Source organism: Sturnira hondurensis, unplaced genomic scaffold (assembly GCF_014824575.4).
Source record: "Sturnira hondurensis isolate 20B ecotype Veracruz unplaced genomic scaffold, ASM1482457v3 Scaffold0000780, whole genome shotgun sequence".
NCBI classification, from domain to species: Eukaryota; Metazoa; Chordata; class Mammalia; order Chiroptera; family Phyllostomidae; genus Sturnira; species Sturnira hondurensis.
In genome coordinates, this window is record NW_028073411.1 from 14,858,246 (window position 1) to 14,877,296 (window position 19,051).

The 19,051-nt window shown below is 51.5% G+C and overlaps 1 protein-coding gene across 6 annotated transcripts; it reads left to right on the forward strand.

The window, feature by feature from the left end:
- Positions 1-1,328: 1,328 nt before the first annotated feature.
- On the forward strand, positions 1,329-18,268 carry ZNF518B (zinc finger protein 518B). 6 transcript variants are annotated; one of them, XM_037045868.1, is made up of 5 exons: positions 1,329-1,453; positions 1,878-2,048; positions 3,883-4,233; positions 9,455-9,545; positions 11,667-18,268. In XM_037045868.1, exon 5 carries the CDS (start codon positions 11,861-11,863, stop codon positions 15,080-15,082), a length of 3,222 nt encoding a protein of 1,073 aa, XP_036901763.1. In that variant the 5' UTR covers positions 1,329-1,453; positions 1,878-2,048; positions 3,883-4,233; positions 9,455-9,545; positions 11,667-11,860; the 3' UTR covers positions 15,083-18,268. The 6 variants fall into 6 exon arrangements, with proteins under 6 accessions (XP_036901763.1, XP_036901759.1, XP_036901774.1 ...); XM_037045864.1 differs by lacking the exon at positions 1,878-2,048; XM_037045872.1 differs by lacking the exon at positions 1,329-1,453 and having other exon boundaries at positions 1,768-2,048.
- Positions 18,269-19,051: the final 783 nt, after the last annotated feature.

The window sequence follows — 19,051 nt, forward strand, 5'->3', positions numbered from 1 at the left end:
CTCCCAAGCCCACCCCCTCTGGAAGATGACTGAACTCTGCCCTACTCTCTCTGATATGGACTCTTTGGGTTTCTGAGGAGACCCACCTCTGACCTGAGCCCCAGGAGACAGAGAACCAGGAGGCCCCTTGGCAGCTGTGAGGTCCATTTTTGCAAGCATAGAGGGAGGGAAGAACCTGCTGATGGTGAGCCGTCTCCGGCTGACATTCTCTGCGCCCAGCTTTTGCTATTTGAGTCCGGGACATTTTTATCCTGGTGCTGACATTTCATCCTGTGGCTGACATTGTGTGCCGAATGCCATTTCTCCGTGTTGAAGAACTGCCCCACCCCTGCACCTCCTCCCTGCTTCTGGCCTGATATCAGTGCACCCTGACCTCTGGCCTCCAACAGGAAAGTGTTGGAAGCCAGTCTTGCTGGTTCCGGAGCTTTGAGACAAGGTTCAGCTGTAACTGCTGGAGAAACTGTGCTTCCCAGTTGACGCTGCTTCCCTGCTACCATCTGCCCTTACTAAGGAGCAATTTTATTTTGTAGGGAGACGCACCTGTGGCTCTGCTTTTGGGGACTCTAGCAATATGGCCGTATTCTTCCTTCTGGGAGGGGTGTATTCTAATTACACCTTCCTTCGGGAAGGAAAGAAGTGAACACATGCCTGGGTGGGGTGGAGGGGGGTTCACAGAAAAGGTGCTGGAGTCCAGGAAGCGGGGGCGGGGGGGGGGGGGAACAAAACGCTGGCATCTTCGGACTCGCCCAAAACCTTTGTCTTGTCTGACCCTCACAACTACCTCCGTAACAGGTGAGACTTTGGGTTTGAGACTCAGAGAGGTCAGGGAACTTTTTCGCCCACGCTCCGGAGCTAGGATAGAAAGCACCTGGGTTTCGAACCTGAGCCTTGTAGACCAGGTCATTCACTGTTGCTTAAAAGAGAGGAAGAATTGGGAGAATGAAGACCTCACTTATTTCTCTCGCCTTTACTCATCGGCTGCTGGGCTTCAAGCCCCACGAGGGCAGGGGACAAAGGCACCCTCGGCTTGGACCCAGCATGGCACAGAGCGGGTGACCACAAACGGTCCACTGGGCCGCAACTGGGAGCAGAATCAGCTCTGCTTTCGCAGGAAGGTTCCTGGAGCGTCTGGAGCTAGGCAGGGACACTACACGTAGTGAATGTGGACGCACCGGGGCGAGCTCTCAACGAGGGAACAGGGCTGCGTTGGGTCTTCGCCTTTGCTCGGCGCTGAAACCGAGCAAGGAGCAGCATAGCCCAGAGACAGCCGGGGGCGCCCGCTCCAGCCGAGCTTCTCTCTGCACTGCGCAGGCGCTGCGTGGACCCGGGCTCCGCCCCCGAGTAGGGATCTACAGCGGACCGGACCTACCGCGGGTGTGGGGCGCGGCAGCGGCGGTGGCCGCAACGGCTTGTGGCCTGGCTGTAGACTCTCTCTCTGGACCCAGCCCTACTGGTGAGTAGCTGAGCAGGAGGGCCAGGGCTCCAGGTTTGAATGCGCGGGGCAGGTGGGGTCTGGGTGCGGAGGAGGCTGCGGGAGCCGCTCCGAGTGGAGAGTGGGACCGGTGGTACGGGCCGGCTTCTGCGTGCCCCCCCCCCCCAGCCAAGTCTCTGCGGCTTTCTGGCCTAGTGGCCCCCAAGGCAGGCTGGCTGCAGGCTTAGAACTGGGGAAGGGCCGAATGGGAAGGGGAATTAGGTACAGGGGAGGGGAGGAGGGAAGGGAGGGGTGTGGGGGGCGCTGACGGACAGAGGGACGGAAGGTGTGGGGAGACCACAAACCCAGGGGGGCTGGATGGCGGTGGGTTGAGGGTCCAGCGTCCCCTGCCTGCCAGCCTGCCTTTGTGCCGCGGAGACCCGCAGGCTCTCCCCAAACGCGCCAGGTCGCGACCCTGAGAGGCTGCGACGTCCGGTCTGCGGTTGCTGGTGTGGAGCCTCCAAGCTGGCCTCCCGTGCCGCCCCCTGTGTTTTAAATGATGCATCTCCTGGGAGAATTTCTACCGGTTGGCCGGAGCAGGAAGTGTCGTCAGGAGGCCATTTTTAAAGCCTCGGAGGTAAGCGCTGACGTGTTTTGATTTTCAGTAGTTAGAAGCAACCCCCCCGCGATCTTTCAAGAGGGGGCAGACTGCCCCCAGAGACCACGGTGTAACTGCTTGGTACTGCGCCGTCCCTCCCAGCACCCATGCTGTTAGAGGTGGACTTGCTTCGAATAATGTGGACCGTCGGTGTGATTGTGCCAACAATAAACATGAAAACCAGACTGGCATCGTCTTTCCTTGGGCGTTTTGGGGCATGTCCAGGGGCCGGCTTGACCACTGAGGACCCGTGCACCTTTTGCTGGGGAAGGTCTGTTTTGTTTCAGGTGATGTCACTCTCTGTGGGACCTCCCCCATCCTAGCCCGCCCTTTTATCTCGTTGCCTTAGGGTTCTTGGGCACTTTGTGGCCAGGGAAACAATACAAAAGAATGAACATTTCGAAACCAAAAAGGAAAAGCCAAAGGTTAGAATGAAAAAAAACGTTTAAGTTACTCATGTATGTTGGGTATTTAACATCTCCCCATTAAAGTACCTCCTACTGGGATAATGAACTGGGAGTAATGAACAATTTCTCAACCTACCATTATAAAACGAAGTGCGCAATGCTGCGCACTTTGCCTTGTTTAAAAATAAAAGTCTACATGACTAAACTGTAAATGTTGTGTTAGAAACCTTAAACACTGTCCCCCAAGTGTAGAATTAGAGTCACCTGGAATAAGATAGAACTTGCTCTCCAAAAGGTCAGAGGACTTTCCTACAGAAGAACAGATAGGGTAGAAGGAGTATTTATCTGAGTCACAGATGCAAAGTTCACCCCCCCCCACCCCCACCTCTGGCTGTGATGTGTGTCCACACAACAGGAAATACTGGCCAGGGTTCTTGAAGCCCAGCAAATGGTTTAGAAACCAGCATCGAATTATCTGAGAAGAATGCAAGTAGACTGTTCGCCTTTTTAAATTGCATGATATCGATGGATATTATCTTCAGTTTAAAAATTATTTTTCATCTTGGATCTAAACATAGTTTTGAAAAGTAACACTTTTGTATGTATCCAGTTTTGTTATGCTGGTGACATTCCTTGCAAGTGCATTTTGAAAACAAAAGAGGAGGGCATTTTATTTATTGAGCTTCCTCCCTGATGCGTTATGCTAAACCAATGTAGATTTTTAAAAATCTAGTAATAGCAATGAGGGGAAAAAAAAACATCAATTTTGCTTCTAAGGAAAAGGATCTTGGGCCAGTTTTTGTGCAGATGAAGAACAAAGAACATTTTTATCACTGTCACCAGCCAGGCCAACAGTTCTTTCTCTCATTGACTCATTCATTCATTCATCACCCATCCAGTGTGTATTAAGTGCCTTCTGTGGTCCAGTGCTATGCTGCTGACTGTGACAAACAAGCCCCTTCCTTGCCAGTGAGGTTTTCCCGGTCTCAGTTGTTCTCTAGCTGCCTGGCAAAGATGGCCTTTCCTTCGTTCGCAGATACACACACCACCCACTGCAGTTTCCAAGATCCATTCTTAGAGTTGAAGGTGGCTAGAGATCCTCTAATCCCGACATCGTTGTCATGGGGCAGTGTGGGGTGGGGAGGCATTGGACTCACCCGGAAGAATTTTAAAGACATGCCTGAGGCCACCCCAGGCAAAGGACAGTCTGATTCATGGGGTCCTGGGGGTCCTGGGAAGCCTCCCCACCACCCCAGTTTAAGCTCCTCGTGTGACTTTGCCCGACAGACACCCTGCTTGAGAAGCACTTTGGGGTACTATCCCCTTTTCTGAAAGAAAAGTGCCTGGAGAAACCAAGGCTGCACAAGCCTGGGACTTCAGCCCGTGCGTCTGGCTTCTGTTTGCAGGGCTGGTGGAGCAGCGCTCACTGACCGCCCCGGGGTTCTGAGTGTGGAAGCCAGGGCCTGGAGCAGAGGCTGCATGGGCCTGGGTGCCCGAGAAGACAACAAGGAGCCCCTGCGACCTGCTTCTGATTCACAGCAGTAGCTTGGCAGCATCAGGCCAGAAGTTAGAACCGCCCGGCACAGCGGCACCTGTGACTGCAGTTCTCAGCCTCACCGCGGCGGGCAGAACAGAAAGGATTTAGATTAGACACCAGCTGACCCCACTCCCTGACCTTAGAAAAGCCAAGCAGCTTCTCCAGACCTGTTTTCTTACGAGAAGCAGGTGACCAAGGGTGAACCTGGAGGAGTATCAAGGTAATGTATTAATCTGCCTTTGCAAACACCTTTCTGCCTGCCTTCGGCCAAGGTGCTATTAAGGTTGGCGGATACACCTGGCCACTGGGCATCCTGATTGGATCGCTGGGGTAGCAGTTACTTTCTTCACCTCCTGTTATTATGCTCCTTAAAGACAGCAGCCCTTGTCAGGTGTAGGGGTGAAACAGCCCTGGTGTGTTCTCATTGTGTTCACCACACCAGCCAGTGTCGGGAACACTGAGGTTTTCAGGAATCTACAGTCGTTACTCTGATTGCACACTTTACAGAGCATCAGTGATCGTGTTTCCAAGGTCATGAGGCTAAGCAAGGTTAAGACCCAGAGTCCCATTGCCTGATCACCTCATTACAGTCCAAGGCAGTGGCCTTGACCTGCGTCCAAGCACCCACAGGTGGGTTAGGCATCTAAAAGACTGCCCATGATGTTGCTATTCTTGCCACTCCTGCACATTTGTCCTCACCTGTCGTGCGAGGTGGTGGTTCTCAGTCTTTGCTGCGCATCAGAAGGGCACAGCGGGGCCCAGGCAGCCTCAGTTTTTGAGCCTCCCAGGTCATTCTGGCATCAACGGCTGACCAGCCATCCCAGGGACCGCTTTAAAAAGGAACGTTGACACTCTGGGCGTAGGAGAAGTGGGCACCCTAATGCAGGCAGGGTTAGTAATCACTGGTTTTCTGGAAGGTGTTTCCTCCGTGCTTGATTATACTTTATTATACTTTTAATCCACTTCGTTTATGAAATTTCGTTTTTTCCTAAAGGCAAGAAAAGGAAATACCAAAATGTATCATGTCTTTTTTTTATGCCAGCAAGAGCATTCTTGCCTAACATTTATTTTTCCACGCATAGAACTGTTTTAGACTTTAAGAACTCCAACAATGGTCATCTTCCTTTTGAAAGGTTTTCTCTCCAACTTTTTAACTGTCTAGTAGCTTTCCTTGTTTTCTGAGGTAGTCCCAGTTGACGTGCTCCACAATGTCAAGGGGCACGCAGAGTGACTCCTTTATAGACTGGGGAAGGGCGGGGATCTTGGCCTCCCGCTGCCGACCTTGATGTTGCCGGGCCCCTTTGTTAAGCTAAGAGTTTGCTACTGCTTTGGAGAGTCCTAGACTCTTCCATGTTCCAAGGGGCCTTCCAAAAATATGTTGACTTATTTCTTCACAAAACATGTCTTGATTGCCGAGTATAAGGTTGCCTGCTCTTTGCATATTTACCTTTTTCTCACATCAGCTCTGGAAATCAGGCATCACATTTCCTTTTTACATGAACACGTGTGGCATCACAGAACCCTGGCATCAAAAACCCAAGTTTTGGAGCTTGTTCTGGCTGTCCCAAGGTCATTGCTCTGTCCATGGTCACGCTTCTCAGGTGGACAGCAGGGGCATCAGAACAGGGACTCCCTTGCCCAGCCTTTTGCTCCTCCGAGCTGTGCTCCAAGGGAACCACCTACTTCCAGAAGGAAAGCTAGGGCCCCAAGGGGATACATTTGTCAGAGCAGTCAAATATTTGTCATCTGATGGCCACCAGTCGGCACTTAACGTCATTTCCAGGTGGAAGGTTAGTTTTGCAAAACGAATAAGATAGTTTCATTGCTGCCCTTTAGATCCATGTACTGTTCCGCTCCATTCCGATTCTTTGTAATGGTCTGAAAAGGGCTTTGCTGAGAGAGGCAAGTTTCTTCCTGCACTTTATCCCGTGAGGGAAATACCAAGAGTTTCTGTACCTGATGCTGGACTCCCTGTGCACCCCCCCCCCCAGTCAGGGGCACCTGTCCACATGCTTCTGGGCACTTTGGGGTAGAATGGCATCAACACTAGCCTTCGTGGAGGCTGCCTACGCAAGAGCAGCAGATGCCATTTGTGAGCGCCTCTCCCACGAGGCAGGGTGCTTTGCCTCCGTTACCCAGTTTGTTTTTCCTAATTACCCATTAAGTTTGAAGGCATCGAAGCCTGGCAGTGGACAGAGAGAAATTACTCTCCCAAGTAATCAGCAAAGAGACAGGCTCGGAGTTGGGACTACAAACCTTCGACTCCATCCCCTTTGTTCTTCGTGGGCACATACAGCTGCAGCCCAGCCACTGCTGTGAATGAGGCAGGGGCCGCAGTGAAAGGCTTTCTGGGAAGAGCTTCCTAGATTTGCTTCTGTCCCAAAAGAATGCAGCCGGCCAATGCATACTGACTTTGGTAGGCATCTCTCACAAACAGAAATGTGGTGATGCACGTACTAGGCACAGGATGCTATTGGCCAGCTGCTTTTCACGTAGACTCGGAGCATGGAAACCCATTGGTTTGCTTCAAGGGCATTGCACAGTTCACTGGGCTTGGAGAAGAAAAGGTAACTTAGTAATGAGCTTCTGTGTAAACCCGAGTTGTGGGTCCAGCGTCTTCTGTGTCGTTCTGAGCACCTGCCAGCCACTGTGCCAATCAGGCAGGTGGGCGGTTTTGCCCCAGAGGTAGATTGCCTTCTAGGCTGTACAACCAAGCAAATAGAATTAAAACTATAAAATGAGATGCAGTCTATGTTCTGGAGGGAGCAATTGCCAGGCAGCTAAGAAGCCTGTTAGTTCACCCATTTGTTTTTGTGATTGGCATCATTTCTTCTCTTTTTTTATTAAAAAAAATGGAAAATATTTTGAACAATTTATGGTGCATGCATAACTTAGAGCTAGGCACTTTCAGTCACATTCTCACAGGTAGTTCTCAGGACAACCCTACAAGGCACAGGTGCCATCGATGCCTCTGACAGAGGTGGAAGGGGACAGTTTGCCCCGGTTGCCTGGGGAGCAGTGAGGCTGGGCTTTAAAGCCCTGTAATCCGACTCCGGACTCTGTAGCTTCAGACACCACTGGACTGATTTTCTTCTAATTCTGTCCAACATTGGACGTTTTCAGTATTGAGAAGTTAGATGCTTTTTTTTTTTTTAGTAAGAACTTACACATCTAGTGTCAGCATCACTGAACCGGTTCTCAAAGTTGGTATTTCTCTCCACATGTTCCCATGATAAATCGTTACCAGACCAGGGCAGGCAAGCGCAGAGTCAGAAGGAAAAGAAAGCCACTGGCAGCGATTGCTGCACTCGGGCCTCCCCCCAGGAAGACAGGACAGCCTGTGGGCAGCGCATTTGGGATGCACACACTGTGTGTGGCAGTTGTCAGGCTGAGGGCGCAGGTGACTGCACTGAAAAGCTCGCTCTGTGTGTGCTGTTCCAGAACAGGCAACTTCTTGTGCGTGGCCATCTTCATGTGTTAAAGGTAATGATACCGGGTGTTTCCTGTGTTTTTCAGAGCCCGCCTGCCTTACTTAAAAGAATGTCGGATTCTAGTCCTAGGAGGTGGATGCAGGGGCTTTGTGTCCACGGTGCTGTGAGTCTGGAGGGCAGGTGAAGAGCGGCAGTGGCAGTGACAGTCGTTTATCAGGGACCTTCTCCGTGTCAGGTACATGTGGGCACGGCCCTTCATCTGCAGTGTGTTATAGAATCCCTGGCCTTCAGCCCGTGGGGCAGTAGGTTTGCCAGGAAGACCCAGCTGGTTGTACTTGAATGTGAACCAGATAGAGGAAGTTGGTGGAGGGATCAGGGGACAAAGGGGACATGGCTCAGGTCTGCTGCGGCCTCAGGTGCTGTCCACGAGTATGTACCAACATCAAAGCCGTGCACTTGGTCCATTCACCTTTGACTTGGGGTGTTACATCTGAGGTCCCACCTCTGCTTGACTAGCCACACAAGTTACAAAGGGCAGAGAGAATGTGTTGTCTTGTTTTAAGGAAGCCTGACGTCTTTTTCAGCTGGACTAAGGGAAATGACGGTATAGAAATATGGAATTATTTTGAGAATGGCTCAGTAGCCAGGAAGCTCCTTCCTCCCAGGTGACGTAATGCAGTCGTGACCTAGATGTCTGTCCTTCCCCGTGAACTGTGTTTGCTGGTCACAGCTGCGTGCTGCGCCCTGGCCCCTGGCCCCGTGGACTTCCAATTCCGCGTCACTGCTGAGGTGATTTTGCAGAAGCGCCTCCAGGGGGCTGCGTACCTCGGGCTCTCTGGGCGGCGTGGTTCACTCTCCAGGGGCTCCTCCTCAGCACGTTCGCTCTGCCCACCTTGCTGAGGTATACCTTCATATTGTCCAGGAGCTCAGACCGTTAAGTCTTCAGTTTTAGGAGGAGCGGCACCCCCACGTTCTAAAAGGCCCGGGGCGGGGGGAGATGGCAGAACTGCTGTCGTGACTTTTGAAGACTCGGAGGCCAGAGCAGTGCCGGGAAGCCGGCCGTGCCCAAGTGGAATCCTGGTTTGGATGCCGCTTCCAGCAGAGCGTCTCGTGACGTGGTTTGAGAGTTCCTTAGGTAAACACGTCGAGTGTTAGTTAGAAGAGCTGGAGAGCCAGCCATGCCAGGCAGCCGTTCCTGTTGTCTGTCCCGTTTTTCTTTCTCCCCCTCCCTCCTCTCTCTGGAACTGGTAGCATTAGGAGGCTGGTCCATGAGAGATGTGCAGGTCTGTGAGCGAAATTGGGAACTGAGGACTGGGTGAGGGGACATGTGCAGTTAACAGCTAGTCTGTCCGGAGGGATTAGGTTGTTTGCAGCTCCAGAGGCCGGTTTCATTTTCCATGCAGGGTCAGCTCCTCACCGTAAGAACTGTGGCAAAAGGCGCTGCCCAGAGACGAAAGGAGTTTTACTTGTGGCTGCATGGGCAGCTGGTGCAGATGTTTTAAAGGGCTCTGATGTTGCTGGAAGTTGCAACCAGTGACCTCTGGTCCTCTCATCAGACTAACACAGTGCGCTTTTACTGCCCACAGACGTCCCCGCCCCGCCTGAGATTGACATTCACTAGCTAAGGGGTGGAGCCCAGGAACGGCTGCGTTAGCTGTGTTCCTGAGGCATGTCCAGATTCAGGAATCCCTGGACTGGTCCCCTTTCAGCCCTTCCATTCTTGGGGCCTCTGGCTCTGTTAGGCTCTGGCTGCAGGCATGGCGTACCCTGTTGGAACAGGATGAAAACGCTGAGGGGAACTGTCGATGTTAGTGGAATTCTCAGATGACAAGGAGTGTGTGATATCAGGGACCAGCAGCATCAGACTGGGCTTGGAAGTAACCTAGGTGAGCGTAGACCAGCAGGCAGTGGGGACGGACAGCGCACTGGAGGCGGAAGTCCCCACAGCGCTCTGGCTCCCTCCGATCGGCCAGCTGACAGATCTGGAGTGTTAAATATGTCGCCTTCTAGGGGCTGCTCCGAAAGTTCTGCCTGCTGCGTGTAGCAGGAGTGCAGAGGAGAATGGAAGTGCTGGTCTTGGCCCGCACTTACCAGGTTGCCAGTAAGTGTGTCCTGTCCTAGGAGGCGCGTTTGGGCTCGGAGGGGGCAGGCAGCAGCTGGCAGCCCCCGGGCCGCCACGCACTTGACCGGTCCTGTTACATACACACTTGCGGTGGTGCTCTTCGGAGGGAGTCCCTGCGTGCCGCTGGGCTCCATGGCCGGTGAGAACTGCTGCTCAGCGGAGAGAACTGTCATTTGCGAAAGTAACAGAGGGGAAGGTGACACTCCAGGAGAACAATCAAACTTTGTGTCCATTGTGGTTCTTAGGAAGTTTTCCAAAAATGCTTGAGAAGGGCAGGTTTTACACGAGATCTGGACTTGCCTCGATTGTTTCTCTCGACCCTGCAGAGCAACCTGCTCCCGCAGACCAGCCTTCTAGTCTTTTCTATGGCTCCTGGCCAGCAGTGTGCCCCAAGGAAGCCGCCAGCCCTCCTGCAGTGTTGCCCGCGCGGGGCCGACTCTGCATGCCCCGGAGGGCCTCTGTGCATGTGGATGAGCCCGCAGACTCTCAGAGGCGCCCCTGTGTGCTCTGCGCTGTGGGAGGGGTGTGGGAGGGGTGGGCGGCTCTCCTCAGTTCTCGTTGCCAGATGAAAAAAATTGAAGCTAAAAAGGTTTTAAGTGGATTTTTAAGGTCATAACAAAAAGGCTTTGAATAGATCCCAAATTACACTGGTTTGTTCATAGTTGTGAATTCTGGGGGAAGAAAGTGTACTTCTTGGTACTTAACGATCATTAACTACTGTATTTTGCTGTGTATAATGTGCACCCACGTTTCTGTGCACATTATGGACAGATTATACCCATTATTGTACCCATGGTATGTAATCATTATACCCGTGTATAATGCGCATCCTTATTTTTCTCCTCGAAACTGTCGGCAAAAAAGTACACATTCTACATGGCCAACTACGGTATTTTTGTGTGAATTAGTCACTTTGTTACTTGTGGCACTCGCCCCATCAAAATAGCTCTGCCTCCACCGCCACATCTGAGCCCCTTCCGCCCCAACAGGTTTCTCTGCTGCCACCATCTCTCCCACAGCCGCTGGAGGCCGGCACCTGCACCTGCCGCCCCCAGCACGTCCCATGGCTGCTGCGGCCTCTCCCTGCTCTTTCTCTCGGAGGGGGAGGCTGAGTCCTAGGGCCCTGTGTTGTAGATCCTGCCTCGGCCAGCCCCAGCCCCTGGTTCTCTGCCGTTCACTCCTCCCTCCCCCGCCCGGCTCCTTCCCGCCCCTCTGCTGCTCAGGCCCACACTCCACAGACCTTTGCTCCTCCTGCCCGAAACTCTTTCCCCCAAACCACCACGTGCTCGCTCCCTGGCTGCTCTGGGGTCTCTGCTCAGAGTCCCGCCTATCCAGAGGCCTTCGCTGACTGTCCTCACCTCCACGCCCAGCCCTACAGCTTTATCACGGAGTTACTCCTTAATCTGCCATCTGTTGTGGTATTGTGTACCCAGATATACAACCTCCCCGCTGCCCGCCGTGTACCCTCATGGGCAGAGGGACTAGTCTGCTTTGCTCACTGCCTTGCAGACTTTGAACAGTGCCTGGCCTACGACAGAGGCGCAGTGAGATGTAGAGGAAGGAATATGTGTCCACCTAATACTGTCGGTGTTGACCCACCGCTTGAGAGCGAATGGAGTGTGTGAGTGAGGCTGGGGGTCCACGCTGGGCATCGGCGTGAGGTAGAGACAAGTAGACTCCTGACCCGGAGCCCTGGCTGCTCCGCTTGGCAACTCGCATGCGTAAGAGCTGAAATGACAATGTGCGGCACCAGCTGCTAGTGAGGCGAACGTGAAAGTACGCCTGTGGCACCACTAGGATGCACTCGGTGACGTTTAAAAATAACCGTCCCTGATAGAGGCTGTTTGAATGTCGGCCGTGACTTCCGTACTGCTGTTGATGTTCAGAGCTGGTCTAAATGGACGAGTTCGAGGCTAGTTTCAGTTTGTTTCTTATCTGCCAGCTCGGTGGTGTTATGTGTTAACTCACATGTGTCTAAGGTACTATGTTGAGATATAGCATCAATCCCCAAGGTCATTTACAGAGTAAGTTTGGAAATAGCTCAGCTAACCCTTCTGTTCATAATGTTCATCACACTCTGATTTCTTTTTTCCCCTTTAGGGTGGCCTGGAATTCCAGAGACTCGGACACAGCCATGTTTCGGGGCCCTGCACCTGCGTGGCGGTATTTAAAAACAGATAACTAAGTATGCTCCCCGGAAGTAACTGCGTGTCCGCTGGCCGCTGTTTGTTGAAGGCTGCCTCTGAAGGGTCCTGTCATGCCAAGTCTTTCTGGATCCCAGTGGACTCTGTTAAATGCAAATAAAGAAGATGAAGGATATTGGACAGCAGTTGTTCAGTTCACAAGTGAATGATGGACACAGTTCTTTGACCATGTCGCCCAGACAGCCTAACACTAATAGAGCCACTCGGCCAGACAGACAGGAAGCCCAGTCACCTCTGTACCAGGGCTCGGAGGCAGAGGCCTCCCTGCTGGCCACTGCCACGTGTGCCAAGTGTAAGAGTGTTCACCAGATCCCTCCCCAGGATCTGAGGAGGGGGCCCGGGCAGGGCCAAAAGGAAGACAGATACGTGTGCTTCCAGTGCAGCCTTGGGGTGGCTTCGCCCCACCTGCCTTTTGGGAGCAGTAATCCAAGTGCTGCTCACATGGGAAATAAAGCCGAAACCATCGCAAGCCCCAGCAATAACAAGTTCAAGGTAAGGAACTTTAAACCAGGCAAGTACTATTGTGATAAATGTCGCTTTTCCACGAAGGATCCTCTGCAGTACAGGAAGCACACACTTCAGCATGAAGAGATCAAGTTCATCTGCTCTCACTGCAGCCACGTCTCCTACACGAAGGGGGAGTTTCAGAGGCACCTGGTGAAACACACGGGCGTCTTCCCTTACCGGTGCGAGTACTGCGACTACGGTGCTATTCGGAATGACTACATCGTCAAACACAGGAAGAGGGTTCACGAGAAGGCTGGCGGGAAACGGCCGCCCAAAGTTGTCACCAAGCCGGAGCCGAAAAGGACCAGCACGTTGAAACAAAGTGCGGAGCTTTCCAAAGCCTCGGATCCAGGCTCCGCACCGCAGAGCAAGTTGTCAGATCAGCTTTCAAGGTTCTCCTTGCAGACCAACAAAGACAAAATGCACAGCATCACGTTGGTGCCTGAACTGAAGGAGTACCAGAAAGACGTGGTGTGTGTCCCCAGTAAGGGGCCGCTGCCCGAGCCCAGCGACGTCAGTGTGTTCGGGAACAGAAGCGTGGAGGTGGAAGTGCTCTCCCCGGCCACAGAGCCTGTTCAGCCCGGCATGCCACTGACCGTGGTGGCACCAGCGGAGCTCATCGTCCCTGCGAACTGCTTAGCTCAGCTGGTAGATGTGAAGGTTGTCAATGGAACACAACAGCTTGTTCTGAAACTGTTCCCTCTGGAAGAAAATAATCGCCTGGAGGCTGGTGGGAGTGATAGAGGTCATTCTGGGCGTATGAGTAAAGAGAAGGGTCCAAATGGACGAGAAAAAACGGCTTCTGCAGAACAAACCAAGTCCCTGGTGATTGAAGGGAATGTCGGAGAACTCGGAGGCCTGGATAACCTCCGGTCAGTTCAGAAGCAAATTAAAAATGTGAAATGGATAAGGTCTTATGATATGTTCATGTCCAATTCTAGTGTGTACAGCTGTGCAGAATCCCTTCTCAACTCAGCCAGAGCTGAAGACTTGCAGAAAAGAAGCCCCATGTATCCTCATAGAACTGCCCTTCCTCCCGCTGCCCTGAAAGACCACTCCCCCTTATCTATAGTGAAAAACAGTGTTTTACGTAGTCTCGGCACTGCCTCACATCCTTTCCCCTACAAAGCTGCTGTTCCTTTTGCAGACGGCAGGAAGCGCTTGCACAGTGACCCGCGACAGTGTTTTCCTCTCACGGCATCACCTACTACCATCTCCTTCTCTGGAGAAAACGGCTTTTTGCCCATGAGTAAAAATGACCTGGGCTCTAGAAGTGAGATCAGTATTCCTGTAAGAATGGTTCCGTCTGCTAGGAAGCTGAAGGACAGCCAGACGGAGGACTGCAAAGCAGTTTCGAATACAGGCCAGGTTTCCTCTCAGTATAGGAGTGAGTATTTACACATAAACATAACAGGAGAAGATAGAACCAGATCTCAACAGCCTGGGGAGGAGCCTTTGGCATTAAAGAATTCCGAAAGAACTAATGACCCTTTCGACGGCCCGGTCATCTCATCAGTGTTTTCCCTGAGCTCTGGATCAGAAGACGTCCCAGAGAGCGTTAAGTGGAATAGTTCAACTTCCAAAATAAAGTCAATTGAACTCCTGCGCAGAAAGATTGCTCAGTTAATTGAATCCTGTGGCAAGCCTTCCTCTCTGGCTGCAAGTAACACACAGCGTCGTTCTGTAGGGCAGGCATCCAAGGGAACTTCGAAAGCTGCCCCTGAAGAAATTGATGTGCCATTCACTGGCAGTGGCTATTCTGCAGGCACTGTCTCAAAACCTCAGGATGATGGTGGTATTAGTGGGCGGCAGATATATCCACCATTTGTAGAAGGCAGCAATGGGAAAACTGAAAGCCGAATAACCAGGAAGGCTCCTGCTGCTACTCCAGTATTGATCCCCAAAGGGGCAGTGTTGAGGGTCCTCAATTCCTCCGAGGATGCCCACATTATAGAGGCTACGTGTGACACTCCTGTCAGCATCCCTTGCAGTGAGACCCAGCTAATAAAACCCATCCCACTCTGCCCAGTGAAACCGGTAGACTTGGACTTACAGGCTTCAACAAGTGAGAGCAGGCCGATAGACATGTCCCGTAGCCTTGACCCATCACTTCGGCCTAAACCAAGAAAAGAGAGTGCTGTTTATAGTGCTACCCTGAAAAAAACTGGCCCTGTGCACAGTCAGCAAGGAAGCAGTGAATTGAGCAAGCAAGGGAAAGTGCTTTCCAGACGTCTTCCGTTACATAAAAATAAAGCCAAGCATGTCAGTTCCTCCAAGAAGAAAAGCAAAATTCAGGCTGATCCCAGCCACTGTCTCAAGGAGCCTTCGATTTTTCAGGTTGCAAGACAGCTTCGACTGATAGCAGCCAAGCCGGACCAGTTGATTAAGTGCCCCCGTCGGAACCAGCCTGTCATCGTGTTAAACCATCCTGATGTGGACTCACCGGAAGTGACCAACGTGATGAAGGTAATAAACAAGTACAAAGGCAATGTCCTCAAAGTCGTCCTGTCAGAGAGGACCAGGTGTCAGCTGGGCATCAGGCGGCATCATGTCCGGCTGACCTACCAGAATGTGGAGGAGGCCAGTCAGATAAAGAGGCAAATGATGCTGAAGATGAAACTGAAAAAAGTGCACAAGAACAACTACCAGGTGGTGGATTCCTTGCCCGATGACTCACAGTGCACATTCAAGTGCTGGTTTTGTGGACGGCTGTACGAAGACCAGGAGGAGTGGATGAGTCATGGCCAACGGCATTTGATAGAAGCAACTAGAGACTGGGATGTTCTTTACTCCAAGGGCAAGTAAGGGAAAAGTTGGTGTTTGAAGCAGACTGTTTTTCTTTTAGTTTATTCTGGTTAGGTTTGGGTGTTTTGTTTCGTTTTGTTTTTTTCTCCCGTCCTTGACTCAGTAGGAGAAACACAGGTTGTGGGAATGCGAGCATCGTTAGTTCTTCAGATCCCTTGGTAGGGGTGTTGAGAACCAGGAGTCGGGCTCAGCCAGATATGTGACTGGAACTTGGAAGGTATTTGAAGCCTCTGCAAGTGTACGCACAAATATGACAAATATGTGGACATACTTTTTTTCTTGGAGAGAAGGGAAACTTTCAGCAGAAATCAGTGGGATCTGAGATTTCTTAGTTTGGCACCCTTTTCCTGAGTAGATGCAAAGCTCTTGTGACCCATTTGGGGCTGAGTTGAGAGTGTTTTACACGTGCCCGTGTAACAGAATGCTACTGATGAATTAAACCCATGTCTTGTGTGCACACACATACCCCCCCTTTTTTGCCATAATTTGTCTCCTGAATATTTGGTACTTAATAGAAATTATATTTTCTACAGTTTTAAATTTGGTGACAGAGAACTGGCCATTTTTAAAAAATCCCTCACCCCCGTAGGACCCTTGATAAGTGTTCTTTATAGCAGAGAAAGCTGCATTTTCAAAAAATGGTTCAGAGTCATTGTAAGGGTTTGCCTGAATTTGCTGCTTCAACAGCAGGTGTTAGGGAAGAAAAATCATTTTCAAGCTTTTGCGTTCGTTTTAAGTACAGTTTTTCAGTTTGTGATGATTGGGGAGGGAACGTGCCTTTTTGCAAAACAAAGAGTCACGGAGGGAGAGTATCTGAAGTTAAGTCTCCTGTCTGCCCTTAGCCCTCTCACAAAAGTAGCCAATTAAAAATGTGAATGAACAGGTTTCTTACAACGCAGAGTAAACCTGGGAAGGTACCGCAAGGTTGGCGTGCAGAGACCATTTGGCATCAGTGCAGCGGAGTTGTCCTTGGAGAGCGTCCGCAGATGGGGCTGGAGACCAAGTGCCCGGCCGGCGCTGTGGACGCTGCCCCCAGGCTGCGCTGCCTCTCTGAACGGGCCCACCTGTGGGACAGAGTCAGTCCCCTCCCCCCTCCCTTCCCGTCCTGCCCCTATCCTTGTGCCTTTGAGGCCCATAAAGCTTTCCCTCGGGGGAAAATACAAAAAACTGCCAGGAATCCACTCAATAGAAACATGCCACCACCTTTGCTGTTATAGGAGCACTGTCCCGGGTTTTCACCAACGACAGTCCCCTTCTAGTTGACCTTAGCCACAGTCATGCTGTCCCCCTTGCTCATTTTCCTAGGAAGCAACTCCCAAGAACACTCCTGCTCCCTCTGTCCCATCGGATGTCAGGTCCCACGCTGAGCGGCGCTCACAGCACCTTCATGTGTGTCGGGGAAAGCCCACCCCCTGCACCACGGGGCCTCTCGGGCAGACAGTCGGTGGGCAGGTGGGGCTCAGACTGCCCTGCAGAAGGACGCTGGCTGAGCCACGAGGAGCCCAGTGCCTGAGTGCGTCTCACTGCAAGCGCCTCCGTGAGGGCTGTGCTGGCGTAGTGAGCACGGCTGGGGACTCTCACACCTGAGTGACGTTTGTGTGGCTCTGGGGAGTCGGAGACTCGCTGTGTTTTTCCCCCACATGGGAAAGTCTTTGATTACCCTCTCATAAGATGGATAACGGTTTGTTTTGGTGGTCACTCCTTATTGCAGGCAGTTAGCGTGTCTTGTGTGATTCAGGACATAATCACTGAGTTGATTGGTTGCTTTTTTGTTGAAATTTGGATTTTTATATGTGTATATATGTGTATGTACACATATCAATATTTTTTACCATACGGAAACTGTAGTAGCTAATTTTCTGATTTCCTATTTTATAATGAAATTAGATGGGTTAGAAAATATAAAATGTTTTGTATTCTAGAAATAATTTATTTTGGAAGTACCTTTTTATAATAGTCTGGTCTCACTTTTAGAAAATGGAAGCACAGTGAGTGTGGGTCTGATCCGTAGGGACGAGCGGGAGTGGACACCCCGCAGCCCCGGTCCTGGCAGTGTCCGGTCCCCGGCATTTTCTGTTGGTGCTCTTCGGGAAATGGAACTGTGGGCAACTCCACTACATGGAGGAGGCCGTTCTGTGCCCCTCCAGCATGAGGGACTTCCAGAGATAGGACAAGGAGGAGAAGAAAAGGCCATGACTTATTTTCCCCCTCCTATACCTCACTACTTTGTAGCATCTCTCCTGAAACCTTCCGCCACAGCCCGTCAGGAGAGAGGACCGCGACAGGTCCAAGTGTTCAGTGTCAACGTGAAATCCTCGCACTTGGTGGCATCGACTCTTTCTGAAGTGTTACCTAAAGCAGTCAGTGCACTTGTACAGAGCTAACTTTTGTGGGTAGGATGTGTAGCTCAGCTTTGGGAGTGGGGTTTCCGAGTTACAGTACTTGTTAAGGAATTAAGAGGGTTCCTGGGAGGCACAAAAGAGCGAGCAGACAGTGGCCATCTTCCCTGGGGAACAGATCCGGGGAACAGACGTTAGGAAGTGGCTTGTTGACATGCAGCAAGTGTCCTGAAGTGAGCCGCGGCGGTGTCTCTTGACAGTCGGAGAAGGTAGCAGAACTGTGTTGAGTATTTGTACTCGCCGCAATGATTTTGAAGGACCTGTATTCACTAAATTGCATTAATTGCACTTACTAATGAAAACATGTTATGCTTATTTTTTTAAAGTAGATTTTCTTTTTGGGAGCAGAAATGAGATGCTCTTGTTATATTTATGATATGACAAAGAGTGAAAGTTTTTAAAAAACAACTAGTAGGTTATACTTCACTCACATTTTGATCCCCAGCCCCAAACAGTGTTGTGAAGCCCTCTGCTGAGCCGAGTGCTGTGGAGCGAAACACGGTGTGTGAGCCCCCGAAAGCCCCGCCCCCTTGCTCTGGGGGTGCTGCGGAAGCCGCCCCAGAGAGTGAGCGTGTACTGCTGCTCAGCCTTTCAGATAATATTTGAGTCTGTCCGTGTCAACGTGAGCAAAAAGTGAAACATTTCATAACCTGTTCTAAGCGTTGTTAGAGATCCTGTGTTAACGGTTTGTGTGCCTGCTGCTCTGTTTTGGAAACACATTTATATAGAGGAGTCGGAGTAAAGTTTGTTAAATAAAGCGACTGTCCAAATGGTCTCTCCCTTTTCATTTCTAACGTCAAGCAGTGTGGTTGTTTACGGCCCAGCCTGCCTTCTGTGGTGCGTTTCAGAACCACGTAAAGTCAAGCCAGTGTCACTGGGCGCGCAGGGGCCTTGCCTTCCCCGAGGCCTGTCGTGAACATGTTGCCCTTGTGGGTTGACCCCGAGACCAGGCCAGTGCACTGTCGGCCTGTCCTGGCAGAACCCCACGAGGGGCTGGCTCGGGCAGTGGTGGCAGTTTGCCCAGCTCCGTCTGTGGCCCTACCGGTGTAGCTCTCCGCTGGGAGGGGCCTGGGCCACGAGAGTAGCTGCACTGTCTGTGGATGCCACAATACCTGAACATAACCAGTCCCACGCGTGCGTGAAGACCAGTGTGAGGATGTTTGCAGAGTCCTGAATTCCCTCCTCTCATTCCCAGCATCCAAGGACTCAAAAAGGGCAGAGAGATTTGGACTTGAGGGGACCATCGGCAGGCTCCTGAGGAAAACAGCTGGGAGTTGCTTAAATGCAGCGGTTTGGCTGATTGTCATCTGAGTTGACATGAGGCATCCTCTAATCCTACAGTTGGAGTCTAAGAATTGTCACCTCTGGCTATTTAAGGAGGAGTAGAGGTCAAATATGGCAGGAAAGGCCCGAAGGGGGGTCGTGTCAGGCATGGACCACCAAGGTAGCTACAGTGGGACTAGGAGAGAGGACGGGCAGAAACGAACTTCAAGGCCATAAAGGTAGGAAGGGGCAGCCACTGATCCCCCTTTTTACCACCGAGAAAACAGATCAGTGGCGCCCGATTCAC

What these genes read in the sequence shown, in the direction of transcription:
- ZNF518B (XM_037045868.1), top strand. Translation starts at nt 11,861, where the DNA reads ATGCAAATAAAGAAGATGAAGGATATTGGACAGCAGTTGTTCAGTTCA.